The sequence below is a fragment of the Diospyros lotus genome, chromosome 2 (genome assembly GCF_014633365.1).
Source record: "Diospyros lotus cultivar Yz01 chromosome 2, ASM1463336v1, whole genome shotgun sequence".
In the NCBI taxonomy this organism is placed as follows: Eukaryota; Viridiplantae; Streptophyta; class Magnoliopsida; order Ericales; family Ebenaceae; genus Diospyros; species Diospyros lotus.
Genome location: NC_068339.1, coordinates 46652408 through 46674246, shown reverse-complemented (window position 1 = coordinate 46674246; position 21839 = coordinate 46652408). Strand labels below are relative to the sequence as shown.

The following is a 21839-nucleotide window of genomic DNA, read 5'->3' as shown; positions in this document are numbered from 1 at the left end:
TATAATAAAAGCCTCGATCCATGACTTTTATCATTTCACCACTACATTACAAAATTTCTTGCTTCACTCCCCAAGAAGATTTTAATATGATCACGCGCCTGGTCACATGATCCCTCTGCAACCGAAGGAACTAATCCACAAACATAAACTAAGGAACAGTCGAAGGAAATATCACATGATCCCACCATCTGCATCCATCTGATACCCCCCACCCAATATAAAACAAACGCTGGCGTTTTAGATGGATGTATATCCAAACTTCAAACCCACCAAATCCCATCACAAGTACTCAAAGCTAAATTAAGCTCAGTTTTAGCATTAGGAGGAGTGAAACAACTTACAGTCACAATCATGAAGTCCTGCTCCAGATCAGTTGCCGCTTTTGCTCTTGCGCTTGTGCTGATTCTGCTTTCCTGGCCTAATGGTGCCGAGACAGCCCGTCTCCTACTCAAGAAAGCACAGACATCGGCTATGGTTTCCTCCCAGGCTCTGAAAGATTTGCAGGAAGGCAGGAGAGATCCCTTCAGGAAGGTGGAATCCAGCTTTCGGAGGATACCCCCAAGCAGATCGAATCCAAAGCAGAACAAGTAACGCTTATCTACAAAACAATACCAGGGTTTCCACCATTTGCTGCATTGACTCAGATATCCTGTTCTTGTGACAGGTCCAAACCTCAGGACAAGCAGTTTCTAACTCCTAATCAGTTCAAGACTTTTCGCCATTTGCTGCGTTGACTCAATGTCATGTGTTCTTGAGCCAGGTTTAAGCCCCTCCAGAAGATGGCTGAAGCAACTATTAAGCAACAAGCAACAATGCCTCCATATCTGTTACAGTTCTTTCTTCATTGCACGTTATTTGTTGCTGCAGAATAGTCTCGTACAGTTTACTGCTGGAGCTACGTACTAGTATTTTGGAATCGTTTACAATTTTGTTTTTTTTGTCAGGAATGACAATTTTGAAGTGAACTGTTTTTGCAGTTTTTCAGATGTATATACAGAAGTTTCTATGTCTGTCTGTGGAAAGACCATAATTTCTGTTACAAAGCAATCACGGAGTAGATAAATCTAAAATAACCACATGGAAGCACCATAAATACGTAGTCTGTGGACAAAATTCAGATACTGAAGTAAGAGATTAAAACGAGGGAGATACCCATTCAGGATGGAAGTATCATGCTTTAAACTTCTTTCGAGATATCTTGGACGAGTCATCCTTCCTGTGCCGTTTCTTCTCTTTCATATCAGCAGAATGGGATGTTTTCTGATGGTGGCTGACGGTATCAGTTGCCTTATTAGCCATGGCAACATTTTCAATTCCATGCTTCTTACTTTTCTGCCTTTTGTTTTTTCCTTTTGAAGCATCATCATCCATAAGATGTTTCATAGAAGTCTCACCGTTCTGTTTGGCCCTTTCTGCATGATGCTTATGGCCTGATATTTTCATTTTGGATGTTGAGTTCACATTGGCTATAAATTGCATACTGGATGATGGTCCAGCTGCAGAAGCAAGGGAAGCGTCAATCTCTTTCCTCATCTCCTTTATTGTTTCTGGCCGTGATATACGAGGAGCTTCTGCAAGAAAGCTGTCAACCTTGCTTGGCTTGGTTTCTTTTGAGCCAAATATAGCATAGAACTCCTTATAAGCTGATTGTCTTGATGACTGTTTTGCCTTCCATTGATCAGGTCGCTTAGCATATCTATTGCAAGTGAACAACCAAGAAAACCAATGAATTTCAGAGCGAGCTCCCATATTAAGTAACCAGAGTAAATTCTTATTCTGGAAAATATCAAAGTATTTTAAGTTATGAGTGTGCATGTGTAATAGTAATAAATCCATCATGTGATGATGATAGGCATGAACATGTTGAGCAGTAAGTTCAACCTGTCACGGCACTATTATCAAGCTTCTGCCACAAGAAATTGTTAGTTAGTTCCCCACAATTTGCCAAATACAACAGCAGAATTGTCAGTAAAGAGCTTAACCCTCTGATACATGCACTTTGACACGCAAATAACTACTTGTTGAGGTGTTTGATTGAACTTCTGAAGATAAATTTAAGTATGTACAGTGCTTATACACTTAAAAAAAAATCTATAACAAGGTCCTTAAAGAAGTCACATGCAGGGATTTAGAGAAGAAATGAGTCATCCATAATCAAAGTTATTTTTTTTCATTAAGATAATATCACTAGAAAATAATGTACATCAAGACACTTCTCCTTGAATGTGCTTTGAATGGGGGGTATTTCCTACTCTAATAATTTAAAATCTATTTAAAATTTTAAGCTCAAGATACGGAGAAACAATTTAAAATCAAGAGGTTTTAAGTAGAGTAGATTGAAAACCGAAGATGTGGAATATAAGTTTAGTAAAAATGCATGTGGGTGATGTTTCAGCAAAAACTTGAAGATCAAATAAATCTAAGAAAAGATTAGTTCAGATATTTTGGATCAATCATCCAAAAAAGATGGAGAGACTAACAAGGGAGGATGTCACCCATGGACTTATGACAAGATGGTTAAAATGCATAAGTGCATTCAATGTAATAGTAAAATTCTGTTAAAGATAAAAGAAAATTTTAAATGATAGTTTTAAGGCTAGCTTTGTTGTATGGTGCAAAATGTTGGGCAAAAAAGCACCAAATGTGCAAAATACAAACATAACAAAGATAGGATATCATGATGGATGTGTAGCCATACAAGACATGATAAAATTAGCAAAGAGATTATTCATAATAAGTTCGAACTGGCTCCTATTTAAGATAAGATGCGTGCGACATGACTAAGATGCGTTGGTCATGTAAAAAGAAGCCCAACTGCCACAATAGAGGCTCCTATGAGAAGAGTAGATGAAATTCAGCAAGTCTTTAATAAAAGAGGCAGAGGCAGACCAAAAAATCCTTGATGGAAAACTCTTATGTATGATATAATTAGTAAGGGCCTTACAAAAGATAAACCCATAGATAGAAATGATTGGAAAGCTAGAATTCATGTAGTTGACACTACATAGTTGGATTAAGACTTGATATTTTGTTGTTGATAAATATATAACCAGTCAAAATACACAATAGCACAAGTCTGGCTTCAACTATATTTAACATTGAAACTTCACTGGAAGTTAGGTCTTTGACTATAACATTGAAAATAGTGAGATTTGAGATTAAGGGCAAGGTTGCATAGCGCAAGTTACCCTAATATAAATATCATGAAGAATGAAAGAGGGGACCAAAAACGATATTAAATAGCAAACAACGTACCCATCAACATCAAACTTCCTCAATAGCAGAGGGCCCTGCTTAGTCTTGAAGAGTTCTGATTCTACAGTTACCAATTCTGATACAATTGCCTCTCTTAGTGATATGTTACTGGCATCGAAGCACTTTTCAACAGTAAATGAGCCTGATGGATGCAATGCAAGCTCTCCAAAATGTCCCTTAAGCCTTCAAAGTAATTAGAAGAAGACAAAATCAATTTAAATTTAAAGGATTCACACATGGAGAGGGAGAGAGAGAAGATTTAATAAATGCAGTCCCGAGAGATGCCACAACAACCAAGTTATCATTATCTGTTAATGCATTTCTGAATTCTCAGGCAGGAGTTAAAAATATGCCATCATAATCTTATTTAGTAATTAAAGTAGGAGACAGATTGTTTATCTTGAGAAGATTTTGAGCACTCACAAGGTTGCATTTCAGAAGGTTTTTTTTTTTTTTTTTTTTTTTTTGGGGGGGGGGGGGGGAGTTTGGAGGCAACCAAGGCTCTAATATGAACTAGAAGTTTTATGTTTTTTAATATAGATTATCTCCAATTTGGTAAATGTGCATTGCAGTATCATGAAATAAACCACACAGAACTAGAAGGAAAACAAACATGTACAAGCAGTGTGGACACTTCCAACATCTAAATTCTTAGGTTGAAGGAAGTACTGTGGATTTCAACTGCCACATAGCAACTCCTAGTTCTTGTATAACCTGAAAGACAACACATCCAGAAGATTTCACAACAATGTGATCTGGTGATGTTCCCAGGAATGTGAATGGTTACAACGCCACTGCCTACACAACATGGTTATTTCCTTAACACATATAATATACATAACACATCTAATATACACACTAAAATTTATGCCTTTAGTAATGCCTGTCCAAACAGATGGTATTCAAGGCTAAGAGGAAGTTGAAAAACGTCCAAAATATTTTAGCCATTGAAGACTCCCCCATATACCATGCGGTTTTGCTGGCCAACGTCCCAGTTTATTAATATTTTCATACTGTCCATAATATTTAAAAATTCTTGTGACATAACAAGTGCTTTCATTTTCTAAATTTGCAATTGCTTGAATTATACATGAATACCTTTTCTAACTTCCTTCAAAAGATTCTCTCAACAAATCTTTTTTTTTCATAACATTTTCCCTTTTCAATGCTATCAATTGTTGGTTTCAAAACTTCCCATGTTCAAGGCAAGGTATTGAAATTTTGATATTTAGATCAAGATTGTCACCAACAGTATTCCTCAGTTAAAGTGCATACTATAACAATAAGACAGGGTAACAAAGTAACCAAAATCTGAAATGTGCCAATACAACCATAAGTCATACAAGACATGACAAATTTAAGTAATACCCAAATACTAGAGCACAAGGAAAGCAGATATACTAGAGCAGCAATATAAGTCGCAAATCTGGCATATCAGAAATTCAAAAGACTATCGAAAAGGATGCATGCTGCATAACATACTTCATAACCAATCTGCGTTTTTGTTTGCTAGAAGAATTTGAACTAAGAAAACCTTCAATAACCCTTTGCCCCCTAGAATCCTTGGATGCTTCAAGAACATGGTCAGCTTCCATGGATGTGATACTTGATACATAAGGCTGAATGAATTCCTGTAGGGCAAGGAAGGACCATGTCATTATAATCCAAATTTAAAGGAAAATGCAGTACATGAACTGTGGAAACTGTTAAAAATGAGAATATAAATAACAACAGTCCCTTTTTCTTGTGTGCCAATGCTTTTGTTCTCAGGTTTAACTTTTGTTTCCTTGGTTTTTGCAATGGAACTTCAAAAAAACACAAAAATTTTCATATTGTTTATTTTGCATGAAAATATGGATTCTCAAAAAAAAAATTCTCAATTCATGAAACTGCAACCGTTTCAGAAGATTTTCCTCAAAAAAATGCTGAAACCACTTAAAGAGTCTAGCAGAAATCCACAATGGCCAACAATTTCTAATGATATACATTCAGGTACAACAAAAAAAAAGAACCAATTACTGTTACCTGGGCGCATGTAAACTAAGAAAAAAGAGTAAGCATCTTCATCCATGTAAACTCTATCAGAAAATCTATTTTCTCAGAGTGGGGGAGAAATATAATAAAAACAAATACTGTTTATCATGAATGACACAACTAAGAACCAGTTACAACACAAGATGCTGAACTGGATATATATTTATTTTGTTATTATTTTTTTTTGTTTGCCAAGCCAATATTTTGGGCCATGTCTAGATGTGTGCTAGGCATAGATGGGAGACTTTTTAAAGATTGTGATATGGATACAATGAAAAGGGTACACAGGATATAAAAGTAACATATAAGGAAGTAAAGATACATACACTTGGAAATTGAAAAACCAACTGTAGGATCAAAGAACCCATGACGTGCATCTTCACCCCACGTGGCCAGGTCCAGTTGGATTTATCATTGCAGCTAAAGTAGCTTTCAAGAAATAATATCCGAGGTACAATGCCTCCTGGTGACTCATTCACTGAACAAACAGCTGCAGCAAGGGCCTGACAACTCTGCAAACAGGCGATGGGTATAAAAGACATGATTGGGGTGAAGATTTGAGTCAAAGGTGTCCGAAATAATTTTCATATTTGTAATGCTTGTCTACAGTTTGATCCAAGGGCAGAGAAAGAGAAGAGGAGTATACAACATCTATTTTCTTACATATTGCATAACTATTTCAACTTTTGACACACAAAGCATATACTGAGGGATTGGCATTAGCATGAACCTTATGTTCATAGACATGAAGCCTTTGACTTGCAGCAATAAGAGATGCAACGACACCTGGTTTCCCCATCCCAAGAAGATCTTCAAACTTTGGACCAAGTTCCTCCCATATAAGCTCCATCTGAAAGGCAACACATCAGTGAGAGACTTTATATTCGTGGATAAAAATTGCATCACAACATATTATCTAAAAAGGAACAATCCCAAGCCTTAATTCCACTAATTATGGTCAGGTAAAAAAGAATATTCCCATTAAAGGGAAGGGAAAAGTGTATATTAGAGAGAAAACAATCCAGAATCCTCAAACGCATATAAAATATAGTAAATTGCCCTCAGATACCCCTGTTGTTGGGGCCATTTACATTGAGTCCTGAACAAAACAAAATGAACAAGCTTAGAGGTTTTTAGGAATAAACACTCTAAGTAACAAGGGGTGAACAGAGCAGAATGTTTCACACCTCTACCTATGTTACATGCTGCCTTTTAAATACAAAAAACTCTCTCTAAAATCTAGGAATTTAAATTACAAATACAATATCAGATAAGAAGAGAATTTTTCTCCTAAGTTTTCTCCTAATTCTTAGGAACAACTGTAGTTTTATCGTCTCCTAATTCTTAGGAACAACTGTAGCTTCATCTTCTTTTATTCAATATGATCTTCTTCCTCTTATTTCAGATTTATTTTCTTCCCACCGTGATTTCTTCCTCAACACTCCCCTGGTGAATAAATATCTTTCATTCCCACCTTGTCTCTAATCAACTAAAAACCTTGTTTGTTCATTGCCTTGGTGAGGATATCAACTTCTTGTAGACCTATAGAAATATACACTAGATTGATACCACCATCCTCAATCTCTTGCTTGATGAAATGTCTATCAATTTTCACATGCTTCATCCGGTCATGTTGGACCAGATTGTTTACTATACTGATGGCGGACTTACTGTCACAATATAGCCTTGTAGGTTTAGTGTTTGGTACCTTCAAGTCTTCCATAAACTTCCCTAGACATATTACTTCACATATGCCTTGAGCTATAGCTCGGTATTCTGCTTCAGCACTGCTTCTAGCTACAATACTTTGTTTCTTGCTCCTCCATGTCACAAGGTTACCCCATAATTTAGTGCAATACCCGAAGGTTGGTTTACTGTCTTCTAAGGAATCTACCCAATCAACATCTACAAATCCTTGAATTTCTTGGTCTTCATTCTTCTTGAATAAAACACCCTTACCAGGGGTCTCTTTAAGGTATCTTAAAATGTGGTAAGTAGCATTAAGATGCTTGCTAGTGGGTGAATGCATACATTGACTCACTACACTCACTGGATATATAATATCAGGTCATGTAAGAGATAAATACACCATCCTTCCCACTAACCTTTTGTTATCTACCTTTATCCACTGCTTTTTCTATCCCATGTATTTTCCAGCATGTTTGTCTGGTATGGTAGGGCTTGTGGCAATGATCACACCATTGTTTTTCTTTCTGAGATTCTCCACGAGTTGATGTTGTTCTTGGTTTAGAAACAGCAAGAGCTAAACCACTCTGGTTATTAATCTCAGGTAATGCATGAAGCATGACCTTCTTCCGATCCCTCCTAACTTCAACAAAAGCTTCTCTGATAGAGGGAAAAGGTTTTGTTCCTAACAGCCTTCCTCTGACTTCATCTAAATCAGAATTCAGCCTATGTAGGAAGTCAAAAACTCTTTCTCTCTCTATCATTTTAGAATACTTCACCCCATCCTTTGTACACCCCCAACTAATGTCATAAAACAAATCCATCTCTTGCCATAATTTGGATAGCATGTTATAATGATCAGTTACCGAATGATTAACTTGGCGAGTAGTCCTTATGGTCAATCGAACTTCAAAATATTGTGTTCTATTTTCCATGTCTGAGCAAAAACTTTGGACTGCTTCCCATACCTCTTTTGTTGTCTTATAGAACATATAGGTCCTCCCTATCTTTGGCTCCATTAAATTGATGAGCCAAGCCATTATTATGGAGTTTTCAGCATCCCATGCTTCCTAGGTTGCAGCTTCAGGATCTGGTTTTGGAATCCCCCCAGACCACTGTCGAAAATTGGTCCCATAGAGCTTATGTTGGGTGATTTGAAGGGTGAAGTGATCTAGAGACATAGGGGCAGCAGTTGGAAGTAGAAATCAAGAGGTTGTAGGGCAAGTAGTTGAGGCTTCACTATGTTATGATCCATTGCAAGGTATGAGAATTGTCCCACATCGAAAGTTTAGGGTTTTGGTGTGGGGTTTATAATCTCTTGGGCACCCTCCCCTTGACAGCTAATTTTTTAGGGTGAGTTCTACTCAAGGGGTGTAACACACTGGTTGGGGCGGAACTAGCCATCTTGAAGCAGTTTGTGTGGAAGAAAAATATGTATGCAATCACCGAACTGGGCTTTGATACCATGAACAAAACAAAATGAACAAGCTTAGAGGTTTTTAGGAATAAACACTCTTAAGCAACAAGGGGTGAACAAAGAAGAATGTTTCACACCTCTACCTATGTTACATGCTACCTTTTAAATACAGAAAACTATCTCTAAAATCTAGAAATTTAGATTACAAATACAACATCAGATAAGAGAACACCTCCTCAATTAACTTGTAGCTTTATCTTCTCCTAATTCTTAGGAACAGCTGTAACTTTATCTTATTTTATTCAATCTGATCTTCTTCCTCTTATTTCGGATTTATCTTCTTCCCACTATGATTTCTTCCTCAACAAGTCCCCTTATGGTTTATTTTGTTCCTGGAGGTCCCTATGGTTACTTTTTTAGCTCAAACACCTCCTCAATTAACTTTTCACACAAATAGTATTAGTTTAACCTAAGTTGGGTTAGATTTAACCAGATCAAGAGGGGGGGAGTGAGACAGAACAAAAGTCCAGTGATATACAACAAAGATACAAAGAGGACGTGCTTTGGCTATAGTTCTTAGTGGCGGGCATTCTCCACATGAACCTGCCCATTTTCAATTGGCCGCAATGGTGAAGCCTCATTCGTGACCGAGGTAGGGACTCCAATGGCGATAAGCTATTGTAGCCTCTGTTCGCCAACCAATTATTAGCCATTCCTCTCTCTATCTCTCCCCCTCTTCTATCGATCCATATTATGAGCAACATAGACCTTCTATCGGGGAATTTGATTCAAAGCTTGATGCCATATGAACCATTTCATAGTGTGCCTCTCTTTCCTCTACAAATTTGTTTCAGCAATTTGAATCATAAATTAAATACCAAATCCCTAGATCTTAATCATAAATTAAACACCAATTGAAAGAGTAGTCTATTGTCACTGAATCCAAGATCAATTGAGAGAGAGAGAGGAATCCTAATCACCAAATCCCCAATTAAGAATTGATTGTCACTCAATACACCTCTCCCTCCGCCAAATGAGAGTAAGAAATTGAGCATTGATTGTAACTAAACCCCCAATGGGACTTGAGTCTATGGCAATCATGTGTTGGAGCAAACGAAATGTGAAGCAGAGAGCCAGAGCGTTGTTTAGATGACAAGAAAACACCCAATGGAGAGAAATAATGTAGAATAGCACATGGGAAATAAGATCCCATCATTACCAACTTAAATATACGGATTGTATTTGTATATATAAATTGTTGAAGAAGAAAAATGTAAGATGATAACTTTGCAGCTATTTAAGAGGTTATAGAGTTCCCTATACACACACACAAGGAAACGGAGATCAGAGATTCCAAAAAAGAAAGAGATTTCCAGCTCAGCAACACAAAGTTTCTATATCTGTAACGTGTCAATTTAGAGAGAGAGGAGAAGAAAAGAGTGAGAAAGCGATGAGGTGAAGCCACTGGAGGAAGAAGACCCTCGCATGGATGGACAATGATGGGATGATGACTATATTACAGCTCCTTCCTTCCGTCCTCTTCCTCTCATCTGGTTAAATCTAACACAACCTGTATTCAACTAACATTGTCTGCATGAAAAAATAATAGAGGAGAGTCCAAGCTGAAAAGGTAAACATAAGGATCTCTAGGAATATTTTAAAAAAAAAACATAAGGGGTCTCCATGCAAAAGGCCAAACCATAGGGAGTCTTATGGCAATTTACCGTATAAAATACAATATACTTCAAGTGCATTTCACCCTATTCACTTAGGGATATCAATCACAGATTTTATGATGCAAAGCAATAAGCAGGATTCTTGATAAAATAAAGCAATGCAACACATACATGAGTTCCACATCTGGCATGAGAAACTAATGCCTGGACAACAAAGTTCCCACAGTGATGTGATGACATCTTGAACAATGAACTTTGGAAGACTTTTGTTAACAGTTCATCATATAAGGTTGCAGGAGCCACTTCCAGGATGACCTGAGAAATCCGCACAAAATTCAAGCCAATCATAAGTTTGTCAATGTCAAAGTTACAAACAAATATTAGGAGTTTAATTTTTAAAATTAGACATATGACTAAAGATTTTAGTTTGGATACTTCAGAATGCAAATGAATTACAGGAGTTCAACTATTTGAAAATTAACATATCAATAAATACTCTATCGTATTATCTTTTGAGAGAAAAGCATGTGAACATACAACAATGAACTGTCCAGTCAAATGGAGAACACGTGAGAAGGTATGTGTCAACAAGAATACCAACAATACTTTCTTTCTTCAAAATAGCATGTCCACATCAAAGGAATCGACATTTTCATTGAAAACTGAACTCACCAGCTTATGTATATTTACACTCAAGTTTCCATGATGATATTTTGAACTAAATTTGTACTAATAAATTGCAGAACAAGTTAGTCTACGATTTAATAATTTTCATAAAGAGTTAAAGAAAGACCAACAAGTCAACTTTTCAGGAAAGATGTTCAACTCTACTTCAACAACTAATTTGTCATCAGACGAAACTTAAACGTCATTTCTCGTCTAAGTCATATCTTTGGTTCTTGATAAAACCTATACAAATAAAGGCCATGGCATTTAATATATTCAAAGTACAAGACAGCAATAGATGCTCAAGGATCGAAGTGCTCCAGAGGTTATTTGGAATCAAATCTATCAGCAGCATCAAGATAGATTCGGCCCAATATTTTGTTGCCGCATATGACAAATAAACCAGCATCATATGAAGGGGCTGTTATCGAAGGACACAAAGTTCTTAAACTGAAAATATGATTAGGGAATGTGGCAATGTAAAGTGCAGCTAACATCCTTAGTACCTTAGGGGCCATTTGATCTGTTGTTTTCAGTTTCTTGTGTTCAGATGGTTTGGTCATGCGAAAGAAAATAGAAGCTCCAGTGAGAAAAGCAGATGAAATGCAACAAGTATTTAGCCAAAAATAGTTGAGGAAGCCCAAGAAAAACTTGATTCATGATATTAGTTATAAAGGCCTTAAAATAGAAATGACTAGAGAGTTAGAATCATGTAGTTGATCCCACATAGTGGGATAAAGGCTTGGTATGTTGTTATCTTCAATTTTTGGCATTCGTTTTCAAATTTTGAAAAAAAAAAAAAAGAAAAATGTCATTTGCTTGGGTATTTTTATTTCCACAAACAATAAGCTCATTAAATAAAAAAAAAATTATATACACAAAATGAAATTATATAACATGGACTTGCAAAAGTTCAATTACTCTATGAAGAAAAAAATTAATGGAAATAAATTTATCAAGTGACATTTTAAATTATTGACAATGACAGCAAAAGTCCAACGATAGATTCCATTTTCGTTTCTCCAACTAAAAAATAAAAATTGAACACAAAAATTTGAAAGCTTAAACTGAAAATGAACACATGATAATTGACAACAGAATAAAATGGACCGTTAGCTTGTTATGTTACAACACTAAACCGTTCACATTCATAGTGATAAACAAATGTTTGCTGTTGTGTCATTTGTATTAGATGAGATTAAATGTAAACATGTATTTCTGTATTGCTACATAATTCTTTTCTGTTTTATCGCTAGAATAAATTTCTCTTCTAGAAGGTTTGTTTCTAGAAGGGGGCAGCTATCTTTTGGGTTAGTTAAATCAGTTAGGCAGTTGGTCAGTTAGTTAGTTTTGTTTCTTGCTTGTTCTCCACACCCCTATTGCCTATAAATAGGGGCCGTGGGATAGGAGTTTAGCGAGAGGGTTTAGTGCACCTATATTTGTGAAGTATAGCTTCAGGTCTTCTGTCTTGTATTCGGGATTGAGTGCGAGAGGTAGGGAGTGGCTGGTTTGTAGCTTGTATTCTCTAGTATCCCTATAGCTTTCAGTGTATATGGGCGGGAGGGGATTCTGATCTTGCTGTAATCATCCCAGAGTATTTTCAAGATAGTGGATTATTGTGGCGCCTAGCAGTCTGTATGTAGGTCTTGGATTTCAAGACCGAACCAGGATAACTCTTGTGTGTTCTTGATGTGTGTATGTTGTGCTGTTGTTTTCTCTCCTATATGTGTTACCATTATTGTTGTGTTCTTGAGAGATAGAAAACTGGTTGAGTTGAGAGAATAGAATAGAGAGTAGTGCAATTTCTCTAACATTTGCAATAAAATATTAAAAAGACATCCCTGGTGGATGAGGCTCCCCCACTTTACACATTGCAAGGGTCATCAATGTAAAGGGCCTTCCACTTGCTCTACAAAAAGCTTGTTTCCAAAACTCAAACCCAAAACATTCTAGTAAAAAAAGAGCAACTTACCTTGTGACAAGGCTTGTCCTCTTTCAGATTAAGAAGTTAAGTTGATAAAACAACGTGCCAAAATGCAGTAAAAAATAAGTGCAGTGAGAAGACAAGTGCCCTTCAAGAAGAAGATTTATAAATCCATGCAGGAGAAGATAAATAGAAAAATTACAGTATTGCCCATTAAGAGACCTCACCTCCATTAAATGGCTATATGCAGTTTCCTTCATCAAACTTAGGAGGCTTTGCACTGAAGTTGTTTCAATAAAATGCCCTTCAACAGCATTATCCACATTGCAGCCAAGAAGAATGGGAATTATTTGGATCAACACTTCCTCATTTCCGACTAATAACTTTAGAGCAGTCTGCCACATGATAACAGAATCGTCAAACATGACAGATCTCAGCCTGAGCAATGAAAACTTTAACTGTATAATAAACAGATAGGCAAGAGAAACACCTTTTAGTGTGAGTGATACAGGTCAGGTTAGTAAAAAGGCAGACTGGAACAAAAATGTGAACTTTCCACAGAGTGATGTTTAAATGAATAACATTGAGTTGCTGTGATTCTTTAGTATAGCTTTCTGATGCAGGACTGTGTTGAGGAGATTTGGACAGGTTTATTATAGGCATAGAAGTAGATTTTAGATGTGTTTATACTTGTGATTATGTTGGGAATTTGTTTCTTTAATTTCTTGTATTTGTGAGTAGTTTTTATTTTAAGTTGGACATATAATATATTTCTGTATTTTGGATTGTGAGGTAGTTATCTTGATACAGTTTCTCAGATTTTCTCTTCTCTCTCACAATTTCTCTCTCCTTCTTCTTCTTCTTCTCTGTTTCTTCTTCTTCTTTCACTCTTCTTTCTCTCCTCTTCTCCATTCTCTTCTGTCTTACATCACTTTCTAGAGTGATGTTAAATGAATAACATTCAGTTTCCAAGTGAAACACGATTTAGTATGACTTCATATAGGTCAGGTGGTAAAAACAGACTTGGATGCAAATGTGGCTAATTTTCCGGAGTAGTTGTTAACTGATAATGTTGAAATATTGTCTCGAGTATATGGTATAAGAAGAAGAAAAGTGAAAGCAGTGAGTGATGGCAGTGCGCTAGAGGGCCATTGAAGAATTAGATAGAAGTTTATATCTCAAACTGTAATTAATGGAAAGTTGGGGGGGTTAAACTGTAAATATCTAATGTCTTCTCTAGAGATAACCGCCAACTCTATAAATAGAGTGCTAGGGGGTGTGGGCGGCCATTCTATTCTCTTCTATTGTAACGAGTGCATTGTATTCTCTGAGAGAAAGGCTAGAGTTCTGTTTTTAGCTTTGTAATCTTGGGAGAGAAATTGTTGTTTTTGTACTCGGGAATAGGGGGGAGATCTTGCTGCTGTACTGGTCTTTCTTCTCCTTAATAAGACTGCTAGGAGGGCTCTTTGAAAGCTGGATGTAGGTTTCCTCAAAGGAAACCGAACCGGGATAAATCTTTGAGTTGTGTGGTTTGCTTTCTGTTTCTTGTTCTTATGTTTTCTGTTTTCAATTTCCTATTATCGCTGGGTGGATTTGAGAGTGTTGAGAGAGGCATATACCATTTAAGGGTCATTCCGCATAGTCCTAGGATAACAGATAAGCAAGTAAAAGACTTGGTTGAGGGTTAAAAAATATAACATTCAGTTCCATGAATAGCAAAGGATATGAGACAGAAATGAACAGAAGAAACAATTTTTGTGGAGACAGTGTAAATGACTAGTGGGGATAAGGGAGAAAAAAGCCAAAGACATCATTTGAAACATGGCTGCAAATCAAGCAGAGAGAGAGAGAAATGCCTGCAAAACTAAACTGCCGTACTGATCTTGAAGTGTTGAAATGTCTTTTACAGCATGGTTTAACATCCCTAACACAACAAATCTTAATAGATCTGGAAAGGCCTTCTGAAAATATTGTGAACCATGTTCATCAGGTTGAGATTGTCTGAAATTCAACCGCTCCGCAAGAACAATTGATGACTTCGTGGCATGAAACTGGGTAGAGTCTAATGGCACTCCTTTACAAAAACAAAGAAGACTCCTCAAAACATGAGAGCTATAACAGTTGCACATCATATGAACCGAATCCTCAACAATCACCTGGCAAGAAAAGAAATGATAAAACAAAAACTAATTTAGATAATTTTAAATCACCAGCAACTAGTTTATGGAGTTTCTACAATTTGTTTTTTCCTGTTGATAATATTAGAAAATCAGCAGCTACTTATGTCCCATATAATTAGGAATTTATTGGCTTATCAACACTCTTAAATAAAGACAAAAATCCCCATTCAGAGTGAGCATATCAACTGTTTCGTATCATAGCATTCGTATCATAGCATTCATACAGATTACAAAGCTACACTTTTTTCAACATGCAGAAAGTGCTTGTACCCGGCATATAATAGCTATTGTCTCTTCAATGAGAGAATGAGTCTCAACATCTTGAAGATGCACAACTAAAGACTTGAGAGCTGTCTCGGCAACATGAGAACCAGATCTATCCATTGCAATACGAGGGAAGTCCTTTGCACAGCTTTGAAGAAAGTTACATAAGTGGTTCACGTCACAACCTTCGAGGAGGGTTTGCATAGTGTGGCTGAGGACATAATCAGTGGCAAGTTTGACTTCTTTTCCTCTACTTTCTTCCAATGCATTACCACAAATTATTGACCTTTCCTCTAAGTCAACTTCAGCACCTTCAATAACATTAGCAATCTCTGAGTAGTATGTGGCTGTCTCAGGATCAACCTGTTTCCTACAAGGAAATGATTCTAAGCCATTAATATACTTTTATTAACTATCTATGCCAGCTGTCACAGCCTAGGCAACCACCTTCAAAAGGTTGTTGCCTAGCCCACACTATACCCAGAATCTCCCCCCTGGCGGACCGATGTGGGATTCGGCACATTACAGTAACACACACCCCATCCCCCTCCCGGGATGTGCAGTGTCCCCACTGCATGGCCCCCACCACCACCGGACCAGTGGGCCAGCTTTGACATTGTGTTACTGTAGCGTGCTGAATCCCACGTCAGTCCGCTAGGGGGGAGATCCTGGGCATATTAGTCTGGGCTAGGCAGCAACCTTTTCAAGGTGGTTGCCTAGGCTGTGACACCAGCAATATGCTGCTATGGGAAAGACAGAAAAAATCAAGCATGAAGAGCAACTGCCGAAACCTGAGAAATGATGCTTCTGGCATCACAGCATTCTGATGCTTTGATATTTTTGGAGTTTTCACAGCTTTATCGGGCACGCCACCAGACAAATTTTCAGTATAATGATCACCAGCAAGACCAGTTTTCTTAATAGATTTTCGGTGCATGCTTCTTTTCTTGCTATAAGGGTTGTCTTTCCCAGCCAAAAACCCATCCTCTCTTAAATTACTAGTCTTATGTTTTCCCATTGGTAAAGCTTTGGAACCAATAGAAACCATACGCAGATCAATGGAAATGGTTCCTTGTGTAGAAACAATCAACAACAAACCACTATCAATACAAAATGTAGAAAGTTAGAGATAGAAATTGCTCAGATAACATCCAATAGCAACAGTGCAATGTTCCTGTAATTAGTTTCGGAACACAGCAGAATCAAATATGCATATTTAAACTGCTAGGCATTAAGGACTTTTGAACAGATGAAACCAAGAGTAAAAGGACTGAAATGATAACAACATCCATAGGAAAGCTAAAAAGTTCAAATTGACACCCCCTGCAAGAACTGGTAGAATAGACAGTGTATTTGTGAACTGGAGCAAATAAATGCATGCGCCTTGCAGCTCATTAACCAAAAGGCAAAACGGAAATTCAGTCATGGTTGAACACTTTTGTTTGAGCATTGAGGTGAACACAAGTTCAGTAATGGTTCAATGCAAGTTACCTCTGTGTTGGTTATGATTCTCTTTCTCTCGTGAGCACTGAGCAGATTAAATTTAGGGATGTTGCGCAGTTAGTGTTTCTTAAAACCTAACTGTTGGAATGTTAAAGGGCTATCTATTTATACCCCCATTTAATTTTGTAAATATGATATATGCAGAGTATTCTTGTAAAATTAACAGAAAATTTTGGTTAATATCGTTAAAATCAAATTATAATCTTGAAAACTGAACAGGAAAACCAAAACCAAATTTTCCGTTCAACTAAGAAATTCATTTTTTACCAAATAATGCTCATCCTAACGTGCACGCCATGGGCTGAGGACTTTCTTTTGTACATTGCTTTCTCTTTTCTTTTTCTTAAACAATTAATTTTATTTATTCTTAGGTGTTTACATTGCATATAACAACTGTCCAGTATAGACAGATATGATTAACAAGTTACATTCAATATAGATGATCCTACTTAATGGAATTAAGGCTTGGTATTTTTCAAGCAAAATAGTACCAAGTGTATAACTTGCATGTATATCCAATGCAAAATAAAACATCAATTTAATGTTAACCGAATTAATTTTATCATGCACAACTATATATAATTTGAATTGTTCATCAGCTTCCAAGTTGAAGCCAAACACATTTAATGGATATCAAAAATATAGCAACGCCAAAATTAATATTATACAATCATACAATGGTTAAAGGGTATCTCAAGTGCGTACAGTCCTGTACTTCTTCGGTAAGTTGAAGCATCTCTTTGTTCTTAATTATTTCCGTTCATCAAAAAGAGGCAGATAGAAACGGCTCCGTCATGGAACAATAGAAGACAAGAAAGAGCGAAAGAATGTAATGAAGGAACAGTAGTAACAGGAAGTAAATAAATTACACATTACAGACTCAGAATACTCCACCTCCAAGATCACTTGCGTTCATAAGATAACAGAAGATAATCAGAAAAACATATCCACATAAACATACACAACTCAGGGCGCGCAACAGATTGAGAGAGAGAGAGAGAGAGAGAGATCACGAACCTATGCTGCTTCAGCTTCCGTTTCAGTGACGAGAGAGAGATAGAGAGGCGGTGACGGAGCACTGGGAGCGCTGAGTTGCAAAAAATACGGATTCGAATGGGTAAACCCTTTGGAAGAGAAGGGTTTGGGCTTCATTTGATTTGGGCTTTCACTGGGCTTCATTTGATTTGGGCTTGAAATGGAATCAATTTGGTTCATCACTTTTTAAGATCATTAACTATTTTCTTTTTGTATATGTTATTACATAATCCTTTTTATCGTTAATTATAAAAAATATAAAAATATCACTTTTGGATCATTATCTTTACCTTCATACTCATTACACATCATTTAAAAATTTATCAAAACAAGTATGTAAAAAATAATGAATAATCAGCCTAAATCAAATCAAGATCAAAAAGTTATCCATATAAAGATTATAGATCGGACTGGACTACTATTAGACTCGATCAAACTAGATTGGCTCTTATCCGATTTGATAGTAGATCAACAATTTCTTTTATCTATTTAATATGAAATTTAAAAAATATATATATAGACACTAATATATACATTGATCCAAATAAAAACAATAATAATTTAACATTCACGCAAATCGTTGTTTGTTAAGAGTCGATTTTTTTTCCAGATAGAAAATTGGAAAAAACCAACTTTTGAACCAAAAATCAGACTGAGAAGGCTCAGCCTTAGATTAGACCACTGTTTTAGTCTGGACTAATTCAATTTTACAATATTGGCCAAATTTTGCTCACTTTTACGTATAACTAGAGTTAATTGAGATCTCGTTTATATATGTAAAATACCAATAAAAATAATTCTATCAATATTGTTGAATTTAGTATCATTAAACTCGTGAATCTTACTATCGACAATAATACAAAGTTTTAAATAATTAAAAATACAAATGTAAAACTTGAGATTTACGTTTAGGCCCAAAGAACATAACGATAGAAATTCAAACAACAAATAGATCTAAATTGATTTTACTAATCTAATATAATGGATCGAAGTTTTCTATCGATCGAACAAACCAAATCGACCAAATCAATTTTTAAAGAAAATGCATATTTTTGTTTTTTAACTTGATCGAACTAATTTAAAATCATGATATTCAATCAATAGAAATTCAAAATATTAATCCTAAGCCAAAAAGAAAATATCAAACCAAATTATATTATAATATTTAAGAAAAATAAATAACTTAAAAGTTCCAACGTTGAACAAACAAACGACAATGTTGATTCTCTTCTTATTTATCATGTAGTTTTCAAACGCTCATCATTCAAGTGCATAAATTTAGATTCACTGCAAAATAATAAAGTTAATGTTATATATAATTACTTTGGTAGGTTCGATTCGTTCAATTATTTTATTATAATTAATTAAACTAAACCAAATTAATCTAAAATTTCAAAGAAAATCATCAAAATGACTAATTGAATTGAAATAACAATTTTGGTCAATTTAATTCAATTAATTTGGGTAACCAAAAATTATACACTCCTTAATAATCACGATTAGTTAAAAAAAATAATATATTTTAAAATTTATAAAAGGTAATGCTGATTATTGTCTTACGTATTTTATAAAATATATTTATTACATCTTATTTTTATTATCTAATTAATTATATTAGTTAATAATAAATACAAAGTGTTTTAAGCTATTTAATTAACTAATATAATTATTTAAATATTAAAAACAAGATATAATAAATGCACATTATGAGAAAAAAATGCATTTATTGTTATTTAAGACCATAATTAACATTACAAAAAAATATAAAATAATGCTAAGAGTCATGAGTAATGATAATGTCATCAATTATATGACGCATGTTCATTAAAGGAGGATAAAGAGATCATGTGCTATTGTCTCCTATGTCTTATCATCTTTTTCAATAAAAATGCAATATATGACTGATGACCCTCCTAACATTACTCTAAAATATATTAAGATATAATTTAGCATATATAAGGGTGGGTGGGTATTATAGTTGAACCAAGTACTAAAGTTGAATATACTCAAATTGTTCTAAAAATTTAAACCAATTGAATTTACTAAATAGATGTTCAAACTAAAAAAAAATCAAAAAATGGAATCAATAAAAAAAATGAGAAAAAAAAGAATTGAAAAACAATATCATTTTTGACATTGGTTGATTCAATTATTTTGATTTTTTTAATACAAAAATCGAAGCAAACTAAAATAATCGAAACACTCAAATTTAGAAATCGAATTGAGCCAATCAATAACTTAAACTAAATTATATCAATAATTTCAAGTAATTTAATTCGATTATTTCGATTTAATTAAAATGTGAGCTCACGCCTAAGCATATACACTATTTTAACATATTAATAGTACTTTTTATATTATATTTTGTAAATTATCGATTTTTAGGTTATTTTTAACTTTTTATTTATCAACATTTGAAAAATAGAAATAATGTGTGTTAGGCACTGTCTTAGTAAAATAATAAAAAAAAATCAATAGAATATATTATTAAACAAGACATTTTCTATTTTTTTTCAAACAAATTGGCCAACGTGGGTCCATTTTGCACCTCTAGCTGGGACAAAGTTTGGGGGCCCACAGAGGATATACGCGTGACAGCAATAAAACTTATCACCAAGGTGGTTGTGTTATGGTGTTAGTCTTGGCAGCCAATTAAAGTGCATAATTAATACTGCCTATATAAACACTAATAAGTTGGCTAAATCCATAATTTAATTCATGTATTTATTTTTTATATTATAATTTAAATTTTTTATTATTTTGATTATATTTTTAAATTATACATTTTTTAGTCAATTATACAACTTACCAGAATTAAGTTAGAGATTTCAATACACGTGCTCTGAAATATCCATATTATCCCTACATTCTCCACAACCCATCTCCAATAAACTCTAGTTGTCAACCACTATCTCCGCCACAGCTTTTTCTTTCCATGGCTAGCGACTGCGACGATTGGAACGTAGAGAATGAAGAAGAAAATGAGTTAGGATAAAAGGAGTTTACAAGGGATGGGAGATTGACAAAGATGGTGGCTAGCAACGAGGCTAAGTGAGTGATATGATAGGACAAAAAGTGACTAACAATGACGCAGGACAAGACGTAGCTAGCAACAAGGCAGATGATATGGCCAACGACAAGTACAGAGAATGAAGAATAATGTGTGACTGAGATAGTGATTAACGACGAGATGTACAATTGACTCAATAAATACAGAAGATGGAGGAGAAAAAGTGGGAGAAATGATAGCTAGCGACAGGTACATAAAATGAAGAAGGATGTTTAACAAAAAGATTCTTATAATACGTGTCAAACAATCTTTATCTTTATAATTATAGGTCATTATCAACTAAGAACAATTCTCAAACACAAACTATTCGATTGTCATTTCAAATTGCATATAATTTATCACAAATAATTTTATACACAATCGCATGGAAAAAAAAAAAAAAAGTTGTATAGTCAACAATAAACCTAAAAATCATTGAATCTTATATATATTAGAAATTCTTATAAATAAAAGAATAAAATTTTGAGATAGGAAGACGGCATGATTGGAGGGACTCTTTTTCACTTGTGAGTGGTCGCAAGCTGTTTCCCGTTATATCATATATTAATATAAATATACAATATATTAATAATAAAGCGAATACTATTAAAAGTATGATGAGGGAGAGTTAAAATATTACTTTTGTAGTAATTGTAAATTAATAAAGGGTGTGACAACTACTACTAATAAAGAACGACAGCACAACTAACAAGGGCACAGAATAGTCTCCTCCAGGCTGTTCAAGGCTTCTCCAATCTTCCAACTACCATCCCAATTACATCTGATTCTTAATTGAAGATTGTTTGTCACTCTTTCATTTTAATTTTAAATATTCACTAGTGTCACCTAAAGTTTCAGAATTATTAATTAATATCAACAACTATAATGTTGCTATTTTGTGATTAAAGATTACGGATTTAATCTCTTTACAAAGAAAAGGTAACTTTTTGTTGATGGTGGATTGTGCCCCTCAAAAAAAAAAAAAACTTGGCCTAAACTTGACATTCTCATTTCAGCCCACGTCAGTTAGTATGGATTTAAATGGCTTAGATTTTAGTCGGTATGGATTTATTTTGTCATTGTTTTTTAGTATAAAACAAGATCATTACTTTGATCGTTCGTCCGTCTTTGCCTGACTCTTTGTGCTGAT

General features: G+C 35.0%; 2 protein-coding genes across 3 annotated transcripts; one reads left to right on the top strand and one right to left on the bottom strand.

Annotated features, from left to right (window-relative positions):
- Positions 1-349: 349 nt before the first annotated feature.
- LOC127795837 (pumilio homolog 23) lies at positions 350-17719 on the bottom strand. Of its 2 annotated transcripts, none has more exons than XM_052327758.1 (11): positions 17623-17719; positions 15894-16173; positions 15109-15472; positions 14515-14814; positions 12886-13053; positions 10240-10383; positions 6020-6139; positions 5616-5801; positions 4738-4886; positions 3256-3438; positions 350-1696 (listed from the first exon to the last, which is right to left on the bottom strand). In XM_052327758.1, exons 2-11 carry the CDS (start codon positions 16148-16150, stop codon positions 1171-1173), a joined length of 2397 nt encoding a protein of 798 aa, XP_052183718.1. In that variant the 5' UTR covers positions 16151-16173; positions 17623-17719; the 3' UTR covers positions 350-1170. The 2 variants fall into 2 exon arrangements, with proteins under 2 accessions (XP_052183718.1, XP_052183716.1); XM_052327756.1 differs by having other exon boundaries at positions 15894-16202; positions 17623-17714.
- Positions 352-976, top strand: LOC127795842 (uncharacterized). Its single transcript, XM_052327767.1, has 2 exons — positions 352-587; positions 665-976. Exons 1-2 carry the CDS (start codon positions 352-354, stop codon positions 732-734), a joined length of 306 nt encoding a protein of 101 aa, XP_052183727.1. The 3' UTR covers positions 735-976.
- Positions 17720-21839: the final 4120 nt, after the last annotated feature.

What these genes read in the sequence shown, in the direction of transcription:
- LOC127795842 (XM_052327767.1), top strand. Translation starts at nt 352, where the DNA reads ATGAAGTCCTGCTCCAGATCAGTTGCCGCTTTTGCTCTTGCGCTTGTG. An exon ending in TCGAATCCAAAGCAGAACAA is followed by an intron (nt 588 to 664) that starts GTAACGCTTATC and finishes TTCTTGTGACAG; the next exon opens with GTCCAAACCTCAGGACAAGC.
- LOC127795837 (XM_052327758.1), bottom strand. Translation starts at nt 16,150, where the DNA reads ATGGTTTCTATTGGTTCCAAAGCTTTACCAATGGGAAAACATAAGACT. An exon ending in CAATAGCTATTATATGCCGG is followed by an intron (nt 14,815 to 15,108) that starts GTACAAGCACTT and finishes TTTTCTTGCCAG; the next exon opens with GTGATTGTTGAGGATTCGGT. An exon ending in AAACGCAGATTGGTTATGAA is followed by an intron (nt 3,439 to 4,737) that starts GTATGTTATGCA and finishes ATTACTTTGAAG; the next exon opens with GCTTAAGGGACATTTTGGAG.